The sequence below is a fragment of the Gymnoscopelus braueri genome, assembly GCF_963280865.1.
Source record: "Gymnoscopelus braueri genome assembly, chromosome: 8".
In the NCBI taxonomy this organism is placed as follows: domain Eukaryota; kingdom Metazoa; phylum Chordata; class Actinopteri; order Myctophiformes; family Myctophidae; genus Gymnoscopelus; species Gymnoscopelus braueri.
Genome location: NC_137609.1, coordinates 44,636,897 through 44,655,571, shown reverse-complemented (window position 1 = coordinate 44,655,571; position 18,675 = coordinate 44,636,897). Strand labels below are relative to the sequence as shown.

At 42.9% G+C, this 18,675-nt stretch overlaps 1 protein-coding gene across 3 annotated transcripts in view; it reads right to left on the bottom strand.

Annotated features, from left to right (window-relative positions):
• The window catches only part of sh3pxd2b (SH3 and PX domains 2B), a 233,610-nt gene that overhangs the window by 140,580 nt on the left and 74,355 nt on the right, over positions 1-18,675 (bottom strand). For 2 of the 3 annotated variants that reach the window (XM_080436258.1, XM_080436259.1), the window contains one exon: positions 13,013-18,363. In XM_080436258.1, the coding sequence (XP_080292384.1) occupies positions 16,807-18,363 (1,557 nt within the window). In that variant the 3' untranslated portion in view covers positions 13,013-16,806. Of the gene's footprint in view, positions 1-13,012; positions 18,364-18,675 lie in introns of those variants that run through there. The other variant, XR_013933647.1, reaches the window with a different exon arrangement.

The following is an 18,675-nucleotide window of genomic DNA, read 5'->3' as shown; positions in this document are numbered from 1 at the left end:
TAGCAGAATGGTTCCACAAGCGAATTCGATAACGAAGATTGGCCCTAGAATTTGCCAAAAATATACGAGTGTACCAATGCCATAGGTGCTTGACATAAACTATATAATCAGAGGTAACGATTCTAAGAAGTACGTTTTCTGTACTGTACGATACAAGGCTTCAAGAAAAAATGCCATGATGTCATCGGCTGTCAAATTATCTTTCTTTACTTCATTGCTGTGATGGTCAAGCAGGGCCTGGATAGCTCAGACGGTAGAGCATCAGACTTTTAATCTGAGGGTCCAGGGTTCAAGTCCCTGTTCAGGCGCTCTGTTCATGCTTGTAAGAATATGTACGCGCTTGAGGCACTACGTGGCATTGCCATATGATGTTGCAGTCAGTTTGCAGAGGACCAAGTTAACTATACAATTGGCCTAAACTTGCTGTGTCTTTGATGTAAGCTGCACAACGCTGACGCCTTTGCCAATGTCATCCAGTCTTTGACTGATTCAACTGAGTCAATGCTCAAGAATGAGTAAAATTAGCTTTCTTTACTTCATTGCTGTGATGGTCAAGCAGGGCCTGGATAGCTCAGACGGTAGAGCATCAGACTTTTAATCTGAGGGTCCAGGGTTCAAGTCCCTGTTCAGGCGCTCTGTTGATGCTTGTAAGAATATATATGCGCTTGAGGCGCTACGTGGCATTGCCAAATGATGTTGCAGTCAGTTTGCAGAGGACCAAGTTAACTATACAATTGGCCTAAACTTGCTGTGTCTTTGATGTAAGCTGCACAGCGCTAACGCCTTTGCCAATGTCATCCAGTCTTTGACTGATTGAATTGAAAAGTAAAAGCAGACATGCTTCGAGCGTATTCTTGTCTGGAGAATGCGGGCATCGGTCCCGCCACCTCTCGCATGCAAAGCGAGCGCTCTACCATCTGAGCTAATTCCCCTTACGGCTGAAAATTCCACAAGGGAAATGTTAAGTGGAATCTTCCCTTTGACCAAGTGTTTTGTTATGAAAATGAAAAGCACTTTGGCTAATGCCCATCAGTAAAGAGAGACCAGTTATTATCCGGGTAAACAACTAATTGGAGAATACGGGTATCGATCCCGTCACCTCTCGCATGCTAAGCGAGCACTCTACCATCTGAGCTAATTCCCCTTTAGCAGAATGGTTCCACAAGCGAATTCGATAACGAGGATTGGCCCTAGAATTTGCCAAAAATATACAAGTGTACCAATGCCATAGGTGCTTGACATAAACTATATAATCAGAGGTAACGATTCTAAGAAGTACGTTTTCTGTACTGTACGATACAAGGCTTCAAGAAAAAATGCCATGATGTCATCGGCTGTCAAATTATCTTTCTTTACTTCATTGCTGTGATGGTCAAGCAGGGCCTGGATAGCTCAGACGGTAGAGCATCAGACTTGAGGTGCTACTTGGCATTGCCAAATGATGTTGCAGTCAGTTTGCAGAGGAGCATGTTAGCGCCTAATTAACTATACAATTGGCCTAAACTTTCTGTCTCTTTGATGTAAGCTGCACATCGCTGACGCCTTTGCGAATGTCATCCAGTCTTTGACTGATTGAACTGAAAAGTAAACACAGACATGCTTCGAGCGTATTCTTTTCTGGAGAATGCGGGCATCGGTCCCGCCACCTCTCGCATGCAAAGCGAGCGCTCTACCATCTGAGCTAATTCCCCTTACGGCTGAAAATTCCACAAGGGAAATTTTAAGTGGAATCTTCCCTTTGACCAAGTGTTTTGATATAAAAATGAAAAGCACTTTGGCTAATGCCCATCAGTAAAGAGAGACCAGTTATTATCCGACTAAACAACTAATTGGAGAATACGGGTATCGATCCCGTCACCTCTCGCATGCTAAGTGAGCACTCTACCATCTGAGCTCATTCCTCTTTAGCAAAACGTCCACAAGCGAATTCGATGTCGAGGATTGGCCCTAGAATTGACTCAAACTATATAATCAGAGGGAACGATTCTAAGAAGTACGTTTTCTTTACTGTACGATACAAGGGTTAAAAAAAAAAGGCCATGATGTCATCGGCTGTCAAATTTGCTTTCTTTACTTCATTGCTGTGATGGTCAAGCAGGGCCTGGATAGCTCAGACGGTAGAGCATCAGACTTTTAATCTGAGGGTCCAGGGTTCAAGTCCCTGTTCAGGCGCTCTGTTCATGCTTGTAAGAATATGTACGCGCTACGTGGCATTGCCAAATGATGTTGCAGTCAGTTTGCAGAGGAGCAAGTTAACTATACAATTGACCTAAACTTGCTGTGTCTTTGATGTAAGCTGCACAGCGCTGACGCCTTTGCGAGTGTCATCCAGTCTTTGACTGAGTCAATGCTCAAGACTGAGTAAAATTTGCTTTCTTTATTTCATTGCTGTGATGGTCAAGCAGGGCCTGGATAGCTCAGACGGTAGAGCATCAGACTTTTAATCTGAGGGTCCAGGGTTCAAGTCCCTGTTCAGGCGCTCTGTTCATGCTTGTAAGAATATGTATGCGCTTGAGGTGCTACGTGGCATTGCCAAATGATGTTGCAGTCAGTTTGCAGAGGAGCAAGTTAACTATACAATTGGCCTAAACTTGCTGTGTCTTTGATGTAAGCTGCACAGCGCTGACGCCTTTGCGAATGTCATCCAGTCTTTGACTGAGTCAATGCTCAAGACTGAGTAAAATTTGCTTTCATTGCTGTGATGGTCAAGCAGGGCATGGATAGCTCAGACGGTAGAGCATCAGACTTTTAATCTGAGGGTCCAGGGTTCAAGTCCCTGTTCAGGCTCTCTGTTCATGCTTGTAAGAATATGTATGTGCTTGAGGCGCTACGTGGCATTGCCAAATGATGTTGCAGTCAGTTTGCAGAGGAGCAAGTTAACTATATAATTGGCCTAAACTTGCTGTGTCTTTGATGTAAGCTGCACAGCGCTGACGCCTTTGCGAATGTCATCCAGTCTTTGACTGATTCAACTGAGTCAAGACTGAGTAAAATTTGCTTTCTTTACTTCATTGCTGTGATGGTCAACCCGGGCCTGGATAGCTCAGACGGTAGAGCATCAGACTTTTAATCTGAGGGTCCAGGGGCCTGTTCCTCAAAAGGTGAATTAAAAAAGCCTGGCCTTAAGCCAAATCCAGGCTTGACAAAGTCGGGTCCGAAAAGCCTCGTTTATTCCGTTCCTCAGACGCCAAGCCAGGCTGAAAAGGAGCAACTTTGTCGAGCTAGGCTATGTCAAGACAGGCTGTGTCCAGCCAGGATAATGAAGCCAGGTTGAATGGGCGGCGACTCGCCGGCGACGTATTTCTATAAAAGACCATGAACTCGAGCGCAGATTCCTTGAACTTGACCAATCACGGAGTCCAAAACCAGAGCAGCGTTCTTCTCTGTGGCTGAATAGCAGCACTGCAGCAGCTCATGAAATCATACAAGGAAGTAAAATGTATTTAAGCAAGAAAGGAAACGCGACCGCAATAAATAGATCCAGGGAGAAAGCATGGCAAAGTATTGCAAGCACACAGTGTGTGCGTGTGTGTGTGTGTGTGTGTGTGTGTGTGTGTGTGTGTGTGTGTGTGTGTGTGTGTGTTTGAGACGGACGGGCAACGGGACGAACGGGAACGGGAACGGGACGGGACGGGGGACGGGGGGGGGGTTGACCGCGTCAGGGGGCCGTGACGGGATGAGCGGGGGGGACGGGACGGGACGAGACACGCAATAAATAACCACACATTTGCAAGACCACTTTGGTAGAGGTTTGGGTTGTGTAGTTACCTTGCCATCATGATGTAACTCCAAAGGTGGACAAGAAATACAAAATAATTTCTCCATTGACTAGAAATTGATAATTTAAAATATGCTCCTCATTGACTTACAAAGAGGCTCCTTTAAACCCATAACTAATAATTTATATATATATATATATATATATATATATATATATATATATATATATATATATATATATATATAAATGATTAGTTACGGGTATATGTGTGTGTATGTATGTGTCAGACATTTTTTATAATATTTAAAAAAAAAGAAGTAATATATTATCAAACATCTAACAACAAGATGAACTATAGTGTTAACTATAACAGAGTGACAATTACATATCACATGAGTCATTGTGAAACAATTATGATTATGATTCATGGTCACACACTATTTCAGTAATTAATTTGATTATATCTTATTGTATTTATTTCATTTTATTTGAATGCTGGGTCATTAAAATGAGTCCATATACAAACACATGTTTTGAATTAACTGTGGAAAAACTTGAAGAACAAGGCACTAGATTAAGTAAGCTTGGCTGTTAGCCTGCTCCTGACCAGGCTAACTTCACAGCTAAATTGCCATGGTACAGTAACTAAGCTAGGCTTGCTTCAATTCTCTTTTGAGGAATCGGATAAGGCTAAACTTAGCCAGGGTGAACTGGCTAAACTAATCTTCAAGATAATTCACCTTTTGAGGAACCGACTCAGCTCTAATCCTGGCTAAATTAAGCCAGGATAGGTGGAAAAGCCAGGCTTTAGCTCTAATTCACCTTTTGAGGAACAGGCCCCAGGGTTCAAGTCCCTGTTCAGGTGCTCTGTTCATGCTTGTAAGAATATATATGCGCTTGAGGCGCTACGTGGCATTGCCAAATGATGTTGCAGTCAGTTTGCAGAGGAGCATGTTAGCGCCTGCTTAACTATACAATTGGCCTAAACTTGCTGTGTCTTTGATGTAAGCTGCACATCGCTGACGCCTTTGCGAATGTCATCCAGTCTTTGACTGATTGAACTGAAAAGTAAACGCAGACATGCTTCGAGCGTATTCTTGTATGGAGAATGCGGGCATCGGTCCCGCCACCTCTCGCATGCAAAGCGAGCGCTCTACCATCTGAGCTAATTCCCCTTACGGCTGAAATTTCCACAAGGGAAATGTTAAGTGGAATCTTCCCTTTGACCAAGTGTTTTGATATGAAAATGAAAAGCACTTTGGCTAATGCCCATCAGTAAAGAGAGACCAGTTATTATCCGGGTAAACAACTAATTGGAGAATACTCGATCCCGTCACCTCTCGCATGCTAAGCGAGCACTCTACCATCTGAGCTAATTCCTCTTTAGCAAAACGTCCACAAGCGAATTCGATGTCGAGGATTGGCCCTAGAATTGACTCAAACTATATAATCAGAGGGAACGATTCTAAGAAGTACGTTTTCTTTACTGTACGATACAAGGGTTAAAAAAAAGGCCATGATGTCATCGGCTGTCAAATTTGCTTTCTTTACTTCATTGCTGTGATTGTCAAGCAGGGCCTGGATAGCTCAGACGGTAGAGCATCAGACTTTTAATCTGAGGGTCCAGGGTTCAAGTCCCTGTTCAGGCGCTCTGTTCATGCTTGTAAGAATATGTATGCGCTTGAGCTGCTATGTGGCATTGCCAAATGATGTTGCAGTCAGTTTGCAGAGGAGCAAGTTAACTATACAATTGGCCTCAACTTGCTGTGTCTTTGATGTAAGCTGCACAGCGCTGACGCCTTTGCGAATGTCATCCAGTCTTTGACTGATTGAACTGAAAAGTAAACGCAGACATGCTTCGAGCGTATTCTTGTCTGGAGAATGCGGGCATCGGTCCCGCCACCTCTCGCATGCAAAGCGAGCGCTCTACCATCTGAGCTAATTCCCCTTACGGCTGAAAATTCCACAAGGGAAATGTTAAGTGGAATCTTCCCTTTGACCAAGTGTTTTGATATGAAAATTAAAAGCACTTTGGCTAATGCCCATCAGTAATGGGAGACCAGTTATTCTCCGGGTAAACAACTAATTGGAGAATACGGGTATCGATCCCGTCACCTCTCGCATGCTAAGCGAGCACTCTACCATCTGAGCTAATTCCCCTTTAGCAAAACGGTTCCACAAGCGAATTCGATGTCGAGGATTGGCCCTAGAATTTGCCAAAAATACACAAAAATACACGAGTGTTGCCATAGGTGCTTGACTCAAACTATATAATCAGATGGAACGATTCTAAGAAGTGCGTTTTCTGTACTGTACGATACAAGGCTTCAAGAAAAAAGGCCATGATGTCATCGGCTGTCAAATTTGCTTTCTTTACTTCATTGCTGTGATGGTCAAGCAGGGCCTGGATAGCTCAGACGGTAGAGCATCAGACTTTTAATCTGAGGGTGCAGGGTTCAAGTCCCTGTTCAGGCGCTCTGTTCATGCTTGTAAGAATATGTATGCCCTACGTGGCATTGCCAAATGATGTTGCAGTCAGTTTGCAGAGGAGCAAGTTAACTATACAATTGGCCTAAACTTGCTGTGTCTTTGATGTAAGCTGCACAGCGCTGACGCCTTTGCGAATGTCATCCAGTCTTTGACTGATTCACCTGAGTCAATGCTCAAGACTGAGTAAAATGTGCCTTCTTTACTTCATTGCTGTGATGGTCAAGCAGGGCCTGGATAGCTCAGACTGTAGAGCATCAGACTTTTAATCTGAGGGTCCAGGGTTCAAGTCCCTGTTCAGGCCCTCTGTTCATGCTTGTAAGAATATATATGCGCTTGAGGTGCTACGTGGCATTGCCAAATGATGTTGCAGTCAGTTTGCAGAGGAGCATGTTAGCGCCTAATTAACTATACAATTGGCCTAAACTATCTGTGTCTTTGATGTAAGCTGCACATCGCTGACGCCTTTGCGAATGTCATCCAGTCTTTGACTGATTGAACTGAAAAGTAAACTTAGACATGCTTCGAGCGTATTCTTGTCTGGAGAATGCGGGCATCGGTTCCGCCACCTCTCGCATGCAAAGCGAGCGCTCTACCATCTGAGCTAATTCCCTTTACGGCTGAAAATTCCACAAGGGAAATGTTAAGTGGAATCTTCCCTTTGACCAAGTGTTTTGATATGAAAATGAAAACTACTTTGGCTAATGCCCATCAGTAAAGAGAGACCAGTTATTATCCGGGTAAACAACTAATTGGAGAATACGGGTATCGATCCCGTCACCTCTCGCATGCTAAGCGAGCACTCTACCATCTGAGCTAATTCCCCTTTAGCAAAACGGTCCACAAGCGAATTCGATGTCGAGGATTGGCCCTAGAATTTGCCAAAAATACACAAGTCTATTTTTGCCATAGGTGCTTGACTCAAACTATATAATCAGAGGGAACGATTCTAAGAAGTACGTTTTCTGTATTGTACGATATAAGGCTTCAAGAAAAAAGGCCATGATGTCATCGGCTGTCAAATTTGCTTTCTTTACTTCATTGCTGTGATGGTCAAGCAGGGCCTGGATAGCTCAGACGGTAGAGCATCAGACTTTTAATCTGAGGGTCCAGGGTTCAGGTCCCTGTTAAGGCGCTCTGTTCATGCTTGTAAGAATATGTATGCGCTACGTGGCATTGCCAAATGATGTTGCAGTCAGTTTGCAGAGGAGCAAGTTAACTATACAATTGACCTAAACTTGCTGTGTCTTTGATGTAAGCTGCACAGCGCTGACGCCTTTGCGAATGTCATCCAGTCTTTGACTGAGTCAATGCTCAAGACTGAGTAAAATTTGCTTTCTTTATTTCATTGCTGTGATGGTCAAGCAGGGCCTGGATAGCTCAGACGGTAGAGCATCAGACTTTTAATCTGAGGGTCCAGGGTTCAAGTCCCTGTTCAGGCGCTCTGTTCATGCTTGTAAGAATATATATGCGCTTGAGGTGCTACGTGGCATTGCCAAATGATGTTGCAGTCAGTTTGCAGAGGAGCGTGTTAGTGCCTAATTAACTATACAATTGGCCTAAACTTTCTGTCTCTTTGATGTAAGCTGCACATCGCTGACGCCTTTGCGAATGTCATCCAGTCTTTGACTGATTGAACTGAAAAGTAAACACAGACATGCTTCGAGCGTATTCTTGTCTGGAGAATGCGGGCATCGGTCCCGCCACCTCTCGCATGCAAAGCGAGCGCTCTACCATCTGAGCTAATTCCCCTTACGGCTGAAAATTCCACAAGGGAAATTTTAAGTGGAATCTTCCCTTTGACCAAGTGTTTTGATATAAAAATGAAAAGTACTTTGGCTAATGCCCATCAGTAAAGAGAGACCAGTTATTATCCGGCTAAACAACTAATTGGAGAATACGGGTATCGATCCCGTCACCTCTCGCATGCTAAGCGAGCACTCTACCATCTGAGCTAATTCCTCTTTAGCAAAACGTCCACAAGCGAATTCGATGTCGAGGATTGGCCCTAGAATTGACTCAAACTATATAATCAGAGGGAACGATTCTAAGAAGTACGTTTTCTTTACTGTACGATACAAGGGTTAAAAAAAAAAGGCCATGATGTCATCGGCTGTCAAATTTGCTTTCTTTACTTCATTGCTGTGATGGTCAAGCAGGGCCTGGATAGCTCAGACGGTAGAGCATCAGACTTTTAATCTGAGGGTCCAGGGTTCAAGTCCCTGTTCAGGCGCTCTGTTCATGCTTGTAAGAATATGTATGCGCTTGAGGCGCTACGTGGCATTGCCAAATGATGTTGCAGTCAGTTTGCAGAGGAGCAAGTTAACTATACAATTGGCCTAAACTTGCTGTGTCTTTGATGTAAGCTGCACAGCGCTGACGCCTTTGCGAATTTCATCCAGTCTTTGACTGAGTCAATGCTCAAGACTGAGTAAAATTTGCTTTCTTTACTTCATTGCTGTGATGGTCAAGCAGGGCATGGATAGCTCAGACGGTAGAGCATCAGACTTTTAATCTGAGGGTCCAGGGTTCAAGTCCCTGTTCAGGCTCTCTGTTCATGCTTGTAAGAATATGTATGTGCTTGAGGCGCTACGTGGCATTGCCAAATGATGTTGCAGTCAGTTTGCAGAGGAGCAAGTTAACTATATAATTGGCCTAAACTTGCTGTGTCTTTGATGTAAGCTGCACAGCGCTGACGCCTTTGCGAATGTCATCCAGTCTTTGACTGATTCAACTGAGTCAAGACTGAGTAAAATTTGCTTTCTTTACTTCATTGCTGTGATGGTCAACCCGGGCCTGGATAGCTCAGACGGTAGAGCATCAGACTTTTAATCTGAGGGTCCAGGGGCCTGTTCCTCAAAAGGTGAATTAAAAAAGCCTGGCCTTAAGCCAAATCCAGGCTTGACAAAGTCGGGTCCGAAAAGCCTCGTTTATTCCGTTCCTCAGACGCCAAGCCAGGCTGAAAAGGAGCAACTTTGTCGAGCTAGGCTATGTCAAGACAGGCTGTGTCCAGCCAGGATAATGAAGCCATGTTGAATGGGCGGCGACTCGCCGGCGACGTATTTCTATAAAAGACCATGAACTCGAGCGCAGATTCCTTGAACTTGACCAATCACGGAGTCCAAAACCAGAGCAGCGTTCTTCTCTGTGGCTGAATAGCAGCACTGCAGCAGCTCATGAAATCATACAAGGAAGTAAAATGTATTTAAGCAAGAAAGGAAACGCGACCGCAATAAATAGATCCAGGGAGAAAGCATGGCAAAGTATTGCAAGCACACACAGTGTGTGCGTGTGTGTGTGTGTGTGTGTGTGTGTGTGTGTGTGTGTGTGTGTGTGTGTGTGTTTGAGACGGACGGGCAACGGGACGAACGGGAACGGGAACGGGACGGGACGGGACGGGACGGGGGACGGGTGGGGGTTGACCGCGTCAGGGGGCCGTGACGGGATGAGCGGGGGGGACTGGACGGGACGAGACACGCAATAAATAACCACACATTTGCAAGACCACTTTGGTAGAGGTTTGGGTTGTGTAGTTACCTTGCCATCATGATGTAACTCCAAAGGTGGACAAGAAATAAAAATTAATTTCTCCATTGACTAGAAATTGATAATTTAAAATATGCTCCTCATTGACTTACAAAGAGGCTCCTTTAAACCCATAACTAATAATTTATATATATATATATATATATATATATATATATATATATATATATATATATATATATAAATGATTAGTTACGGGTATATGTGTGTGTATGTATGTGTCAGACATTTTTTATAATATTTAAAAAAAAAGAAGTAATATATTATCAAACATCTAACAACAAGATGAACTGTAGTGTTAACTATAACAGAGTGACAATTACATATCACATGAGTCATTGTGAAACAATTATGATTATGATTCATGGTCACACACTATTTCAGTAATTAATTTGATTATATCTTATTGTATTTATTTCATTTTATTTGAATGCTGGGTCATTAAAATGAGTCCATATACAAACACATGTTTTGAATTAACTGTGGAAAAACTTGAAGAACAAGGCACTAGATTAAGTAAGCTTGGCTGTTAGCCTGCTCCTGACCAGGCTAACTTCACAGCTAAATTGCCATGGTAACTAAGCTAGGCTTGCTTCAATTCTCTTTTGAGGAATCGGATAAGGCTAAACTTAGCCAGGGTGAACTGGCTAAACTAATCTTCAAGATAATTCACCTTTTGAGGAACCGACTCAGCTCTAATCCTGGCTAAATTAAGCCAGGATAGGTGGAAAAGCCAGGCTTTAGCTCTAATTCACCTTTTGAGGAACAGGCCCCAGGGTTCAAGTCCCTGTTCAGGTGCTCTGTTCATGCTTGTAAGAATATATATGCGCTTGAGGCGCTACGTGGCATTGCCAAATGATGTTGCAGTCAGTTTGCAGAGGAGCATGTTAGCGCCTGCTTAACTATACAATTGGCCTAAACTTGCTGTGTCTTTGATGTAAGCTGCACATCGCTGACGCCTTTGCGAATGTCATCCAGTCTTTGACTGATTGAACTGAAAAGTAAACGCAGACATGCTTCGAGCGTATTCTTGTCTGGAGAATGCGGGCATCGGTCCCGCCACCTCTCGCATGCAAAGCGAGCGCTCTACCATCTGAGCTAATTCCCCTTACGGCTGAAATTTCCACAAGGGAAATGTTAAGTGGAATCTTCCCTTTGACCAAGTGTTTTGATATGAAAATGAAAAGCACTTTGGCTAATGCCCATCAGTAAAGAGAGACCAGTTATTATCCGGGTAAACAACTAATTGGAGAATACGGGTATCGATCCCGTCACCTCTCGCATGCTAAGCGAGCACTCTACCATCTGAGCTAATTCCCCTTTAGCAGAACGGTTCCACAAGCGAATTCGATGTCGAGGATTGGCCCTAGAATTTGCCAAAAATACACGAGTGTATTTTTGCCATAGGTGCTTGACTCAAACTGTATAATCAGAGGTAACGATTCTAAGAAGTACGTTTTCTGTACTGTACGATACAAGGCTTCAAGAAAAAAGGCCATGATGTCATCGGCTGTCAAATTTGCTTTCTTTACTTCATTGCTGTGATGGTCAAGCAGGGCCTGGATAGCTCAGACGGTAGAGCATCAGACTTTTAATCTGAGGGTCCAGGGTTCAAGTCCCTGTTCAGGCGCTCTGTTCATGCTTGTAAGAATATGTATGCGCTTGAGGCGCTATGTGGCGTTGCCAAATGATGTTGCAGAGGAGCATGTTATTGCTGCTTAACTATACAATTGGCCTAAACTTTCTGTGTCTTTGATGTAAACTGCACAGCGCTGACGCCTTTGCGAATGTCAGCCAGTCTTTGACTGATTGAACTGAAAAGTAAAAGCAGACATGCTTCGAGCGTATTCTTGTCTGGAGAATGCGGGCATCGGTCCCACCACCTCGCATGCAAAGCGGGCGCTCTACCATCTGAGCTAATTCCCCTTACGGCTGAAGATTCCACAAGGGAAATGTTAAGTGGAATCTTTCTTTTGACCAAGTGTTTTGATATGAAAATGAAAAGCACTTTCGCTATTCTGATCCAGCGCCTCTACATGCAGTTAATGCCCATCAGTAAAGAGAGAGCAGTAGTTGTGGTATAGACTATAGCCATAGAACAATTTACAGTTGAGTTATGTCCCTATTGTTGGTGTGGAGGGACGGCCCTCTACACTTATTTACATTTCACTCACATTTGTCATTGTGTAAAATGATCTAAAACACAGTTTGAGCACTTGTTAGTGTCAGGTACTTCTTGTCAAAGCGGGGATCGGACTGGCGACCTTGGGATCCATACTTCCCCTTCTTAGCAATGCTACTTTTAACATTTCAGTGCTTTTTGAAAATATTCGGATACATAATCGTTTGCAGCAGGATTTTACATGAAGCTGAGTTAGAATTGCATCCATTCCCTTCCTTTTTCTCAAGATTTCTCTCCTTTTCCCCTTCTTTCTTCTCTTTTTCTTCTACCTCTTTTTTCCTTCTCTGCCCCCACCCAATAACCTTATGTTCCCCAGCTTTAGCTCAGCTGGTAAAGCGGAGGGCTGTTAAAATAATTACATCCTTATGTTGCTGGTTCAATTCCGGCTCGAATGAAGACATGTTTTTTACATGATATTGTGAGAGAAAGATGACCTATGAAATATAGGCCTATATATATATGAACAAGGTAGTTTATTGATGCAGGCCTTGAATATTCAACATTTCTGTCATCATGTGGTGCTTGTAATGTTTCTTTCTAGCAATGAAGAAACTTTAGTTCTATGAATATAATTTATTTAAGACTGGTAGTAGCAGCTCAGCAACAGCATACAACATTATCTCTCAGTCCTTACTAGATTGCGTTTGTTTGTTTGTTTGTTTGTTTGGGTGTGGCTTGTGTAGACTAGTAAATGGTGCCATCTAGTGGTCGTTATAAATCCTCACATATCATTACAGTGCTCAGTAAGAAAAATATAGAACATTATGTAGTATGCATACTATGATCTCTAGTATGAATACTATGTGATGCTGACCATTGCCATCATGTCAGCATCATGATACTGTGGAGTATGCAGTGAATACTACATTCATAGCCCTATATTGCACGCTGCCTTACCCCTTATGGCTTATGCCATTTTTTATTATTTTGAAAAACATTGTAGATTAGTTCAAATAGACGATCTATCACTATTTTCAAATGTTTCTCAAAATAGTAAATAATGACAAAAAAATTTGCGTAGGTTAGATAGGGTCCTCACGGTGTTGATGTTGTTTGGATAAAAGAAAATCATCATAAACTTGAAAAAATTGAAATGTTTATTCACTTTATATGAAAGTAAAGGAAGAATCAGAATCAGAGGAAAGTACATGAGCAAAAGAAATATTACAAATAACACATAGTACTGAGGAAATTCTTCCAATAACCGTCCCATTTGTTTCATGCATTGTAGTGTCCACATACCTTGCCTGCCCCAATTTTGCCTTATTAAGCATTATGCAAATAAGTCGATCAACATACATTTGTAGACGCACAAAAGTCAGCAAAAAAGGGGCATCAAGGGGCAAATTAAAATAGTTTTTTTTGTAGTTTGTGGAGGTTGATACAAAATTATAGCAACTGGGGGGCAGAAAATTAATCTTTGAGCAGTAACACCCAGCCTTGTCAATAACCCACTGAAGACATCGTTATTTTTAAAAATTCTATAAATATTAAATTTGAAAATAAAATTGTCTAAAATGCATAAACCAATGTGGAGGGTGAAAAACAAAGTATCGTCTCTGTCGGGTGGAAACCTCGTATGTCCAAAACTGTTACTTTTCAGGATTCAAATTAAAAAATAGCAAAAGTAGCTGATCTACAAGCTCGAAAAAACGCAAAAAGTTAGAATATGGAGATAAGAGGTTTCTGCCTGATAGCAACGATATAAAATGGGTGTCCAATACATTCTTCCAAATGCTTAATGCATTTCTGCAGTGGTGGACAAAGTACTCAACCACAGTACTTAAGTCAAAGTATACTGCACTCCTGATCCAATATTATTCAATTACAAGCGAAAGTTGCTCTGTCAAATTTGTACTTGCGTTTAAGTACTGGTGTGCTTGCTTTTACAAATACGTATGTATTAAAAAGAACATGCTTTTAAAAATACTTAAAAAGTACACATTACAAAGTAACGTTTCTTTTTATTATCATATCATTATATATTATGTATTGAAATTTACATATTTCCCCCTCAAAATTGACAGATTTCAATTTCCAACTTTAAAAAAATACTGCTAATAGTGACAATAGCCAATTTACAGGCTCACAACGTGTCGGATCGTGATGCGTTGTGAGCTCACAGATCAGCTATTTGCAATACATTTGAAACAGGGCTTAAGTGGTCAATTAATAAAGTACTTTTTCCCGTCCTAGAAATGTAGTGGAGTCAAAAGTACAATATTTGTCTTTGACTGGAGTGATATTGAAAAATTCCAATACTCAAGCAAAGTACAGACACTTACATTTTGCTCAAGTACTGTATTAAGTAAATCGTCTCTGTCGGGTGGAAACCTCGTATGTCCAAAACGGTTGCTGATCAAGATTCAAATTCAAAAGTAGTGCCGCGTTTCTAGCTGATGGATCTGCTACTTTTGTGTGACGCTGTAGTATTATTTACGAAACACAAAAAGTTAGAATATGGAGATAAGAGGTTGTACTTACTGTCCACCACTGCATTTCTGAACAACGCACAAAGTGCGTTTATGAACAAGTCTCTTGGGAGACAAAACGTGTTTTCTCCAGTAAGCATTTTCCATTAAAACTTTCTTCCTGTACCTTCTTTTTTCCCCCATAATACCATCATCACAACACAATAAGACATAGTGGATGGGCCGACACAACAATTATGATTGGAACCACACATTACTGTACAATTACAACTATTTTTGCTATAATGACCACGCTTGAGACCAGTCAAGCCTTAATGTAAAATATTATTTTTTTTATACATTGGTCATATTTCGCTGTCATCAGAGCACCAAAATTCGGTTTGTAAAAAGCAGACTGTACACTTACAATACTGTAAATCATTGCACAAATCACCATGGATCTCCCATGTCTTACACCAAGGTTAGATGTCTGCTAGAGTAGGCATGCAAATGTGCAAATCAAGGTAATTGTGATTCGATTAGCAGTGTGAGAGCTTTGTGAAGGTCAAATATGTTGACAGCAAATGTTTCTTTACAATCCCTCCTTTTTTGTGTTAGTGTTTTTCTTAATCCTCACTTGGTATTAGTGCAGTGGTTCTCAAACTTTGTCATGTCAAGTACCCCTAAATTAATATGTATTTGGCTGCAGACCCCCATTTTGTGCCAGGGACCCCCATACAAGATTTGTGTTGCTAGAATGTTTTGAAAATTTCCCACAATTTTCATATTTTTTCAAGATTCACCTACAAGCTCACAACGCATCGCAGCGCTGTGTGAGCTTGTAGATTGGCTATTTTCTAATAGCTGGTGTATATAGGGGCTAAAGTGGTTAAACAGATTTTGAAGCTATATCAACTCATTTTGCTGGGGACCCCCCGGAACTCCGTCAAGGACCCCTGGGGATCCCCGGACCCCACTTTGAGAACCACTGTATTAGTGAATGCCTCTTGTATTGAGTCTACAAAACGAACGAACTGCTCCATGAAATTCTCCCACACTTCAAGCACATGCACACGTTAAACTCATAAACACCAACCTCAACAGTAATGACAGGAATGGTGCATATCTGCTAAAAATCACTGCAACATTATACATTTTAAGAATAGTAAAAAAAAACAAGAACATTGTGACGACATGAAAATACCAGTAAAAATGTTGCTCATTATATCAGCACTACAGTTGCGATTCTGTTAGTGAAAACGTTCTCAAAACTTTGAAGAAGTTCTTTCGGTTTGTTGATGTGTCCAAAGAGACTGAATCTAATGGATTCCCTGGCTTTTCTTTTTTTTTGTGTGTATTATATTGACATGAACGCGAATATTCTTTTTTAATTTGAGCACTATTTAGGATCCAAAACGGACAATCACAATTGCATATCTAAGCACTGAAGCAGTTTGCATATTATTACATTGAGGCACATTATCATAGAAGGCGATGGGCGTAGATAAGACGCTCTGCTGCTCGAGGCTTTTACTAAATGAATGTCAAAGGCTTTGTTCAGACGGCAGCCAAATCTGATTCGTTTCTCGAATGTGATCTTTAGTACTGACTGTCCTCACTGACATGTGCAAGTGATCAGATCCGATTTGTGTATTCAGACATCGTTGACATATCTGCATTGGTTGCTGTGGTAACGGCATAACGACGTATGTGTGAGTGATGCTTATCGTCTCTGTCCAGGATTCAAATTCAAAAGCAGTAAAAGCAGCAGATCCACAAGCTCAAAACGCGTTGCTTCGCGCCGCGTTTCGAGCTTGCGGATCTGCTACTTTTGATGCTTTTGTGACACTGTAGTGTGATCAAGTAGGGTATTAATTTACGAAAAAACACAAAACGAGATACTGCCCGACAACAACGTTATACTCTGTCATACGACGGTGTCACTTGCTGAAAATAACCAATCTAAAAGCTCACAATGCAAAGCGAAGCACTATAGTGTGTAGGTTGGCTATTGAGTGTCCAGTCTGAGGCACATCTTTAGAAATTGCATTTTAAACCACCTACAAATGTGGTTATAATCTGATTTGCAAAAAGTTGTTTCCATGTGTTTATTTTTTTTTTTGGCTGTTCAGACTGGATGGGCCAAAAATCTGATTTGGGCTGCCAGTCGGAACATGACGGGGGCCTAAATGACGGGGGTTTTGAGTAACATATGGCACGAAAAGTTTATGAAAACATCTGAATAAAATGTAAATGTAAACATTACAAAAACAAACAAAACAGTGATATTGCTGGTTCATACTCTCTATAATACTATAAAAATGGAATGTAACAAAAATGCCTCAATTAAAAAAGGGTACCTAAAAAAATTTAAATACAAAATAGCGATATTTATTTTTATAATCCTTTTTCTATTTTTCTTTTTTTAAGGGCTACACCGTTGGGAAGACATTCAGTACCTAGGGTTTCTTACTCAGGTAATTGGAGGGGATCCAGCCCTCCATGTCTCGTCCTCCTACATTTTTACAGAACCACCAGCCACTGCTGTTTTTCTCCATCACCTCGAACACGGTGCCAATCTTGAAGCTGGACGTTTGTTCATCGCCTTCGAAGTCTGCCACCGCCAGGTACAGCTCATCCTTACTGGACTCCTTGATTAAAGGTGGAAGCTTGTCCCTAGGAGGCCCCGGCTTGTCGCTCTTTGGCTGGGGCTTGGGAGGGATGGGAACCTTATTGACCTTGGGTTCCTCTTTCTCCTTGTCCTTAGGTGGCGGCTGTGCGAAGGCTTTGGGTTTCGGGGGAGGGGGTCTGCTGAGCGGGGGCGGTGTGGGCTTGGGCGTGTCCTCTTTTAGAACCGGTGGGGGTTTGGTCTCGGTCGGGCTGGACGGGTCCGTCTTCTTGGGAGGGGGAGGTCTCTTTGGAATCATAGCTGGGGGTCTTTGGGGGGGCTCCTTGTGGGGAGGCACCGCTGGTTTTGGGGCCGAGTTCTCGTGACCGTTGAGCTGTTTTGGGGGGAGCTTTGGCTCATCTGCTGACTTGCCATTGTTGAGGAAAGGGATGTGGATGGGGGGAGAGCTGGGAGGTGATCTGGGCCGGGAATTATTCGCCGCCGGGGAGGTGTCGTTGTGGTGATTGGCTTCCGCAGCTTCCGCCGGCTTCGAAGGCCTCAGCTTGCTCCTCAGGTTGGTGATATCTAGTTTGTTCTCTGCGGGGGGGTCTGGTTTGGCAGCTGGGACGGGTTTTGGCCGGATCATGGGTTTGGGCTTCATGAACACTGCAGGTGCGGCTGCCTCTGGTTTATCCTCGGGCTGGTCAGGTTTGGGCTTCGGCGGCTGCTTGGGCACGGGCTTCAGGTTGAACTTTTTCACCTCTTTGGCCGAGACTTTGTGGCCACACTCAAGACCCATCTCATTCTTCAGGTGCAGAGCCTTGTTCTTGTCATCCTTCTTGGGTTCAGGTGGTTTCTCTGGTTTGAAAGGGGCCACCTTCGGGGGCAGCATTGGCACAATGACCGCCGGCGCCGGTGGCTTGGGAGGCAACGGTTTGGAGGGATCAGATCTCGGTTTCTCTGCCACTTCTATGTCAATACTCTTATTGATGGATTCCCTACGAGGAGGCAGAGCCGGTTTCTCCTCCACCGGAGGGGCCGACGGAGCCGGAGGTAAGGGCCCTGAGAAGGCCGACGGAGCCGGAGGTAAGGGCCCGGAGAAAGTAGGAGGAACCTTAATAGCGCTGGACTTCCAGTCTCTTAGCTTGGGCCGGGCAGATGACTCTGAAGTGACGGTAGGCTCATCTGGCAAAGGCTTAGACCAGTTGTCGTCGGTTGCCGAGAAGCTGGATGAAGTATTGCCGTCCTCCAGCCTGAGCTTCTCCATCTCATTGGGCAGAGGGGCCAGGAAGTTGGGTCGCAGGGCGCTGCTGGTCTTCTTGTATTTGTCGATAAAAGTGACAGGGGCCCAGCCCTCCTTGTCCTCTATCTGGATGTACCACCAGCCGCTCGAATTCTTCTCGATCACCTGGCAACCATGAATTCACGAGTTTTATATTAGTTATTTATTAGCCATAAAGATCGAGATAACATAAATATAAGCATTTTTCAATTATCTAAAGCAGGGGTCTTAAACAGGAGGTCCCTAGGAGGTCCTCAGAGTTACTACAGGGTGGTTACCAAATCTTTGTGTCATAGGAACGTTTTTCTTAATTTTTTTACATTAACCACTTCAACCCTAGCAATCTATTGAGGGTAAAATTAGCTGAAAATAGCAGATCTGCTATTTTCAGCGAAGTGGTTTGGTGTAGAGCAGCGGTTCTCAAACTATGGGTCGCGA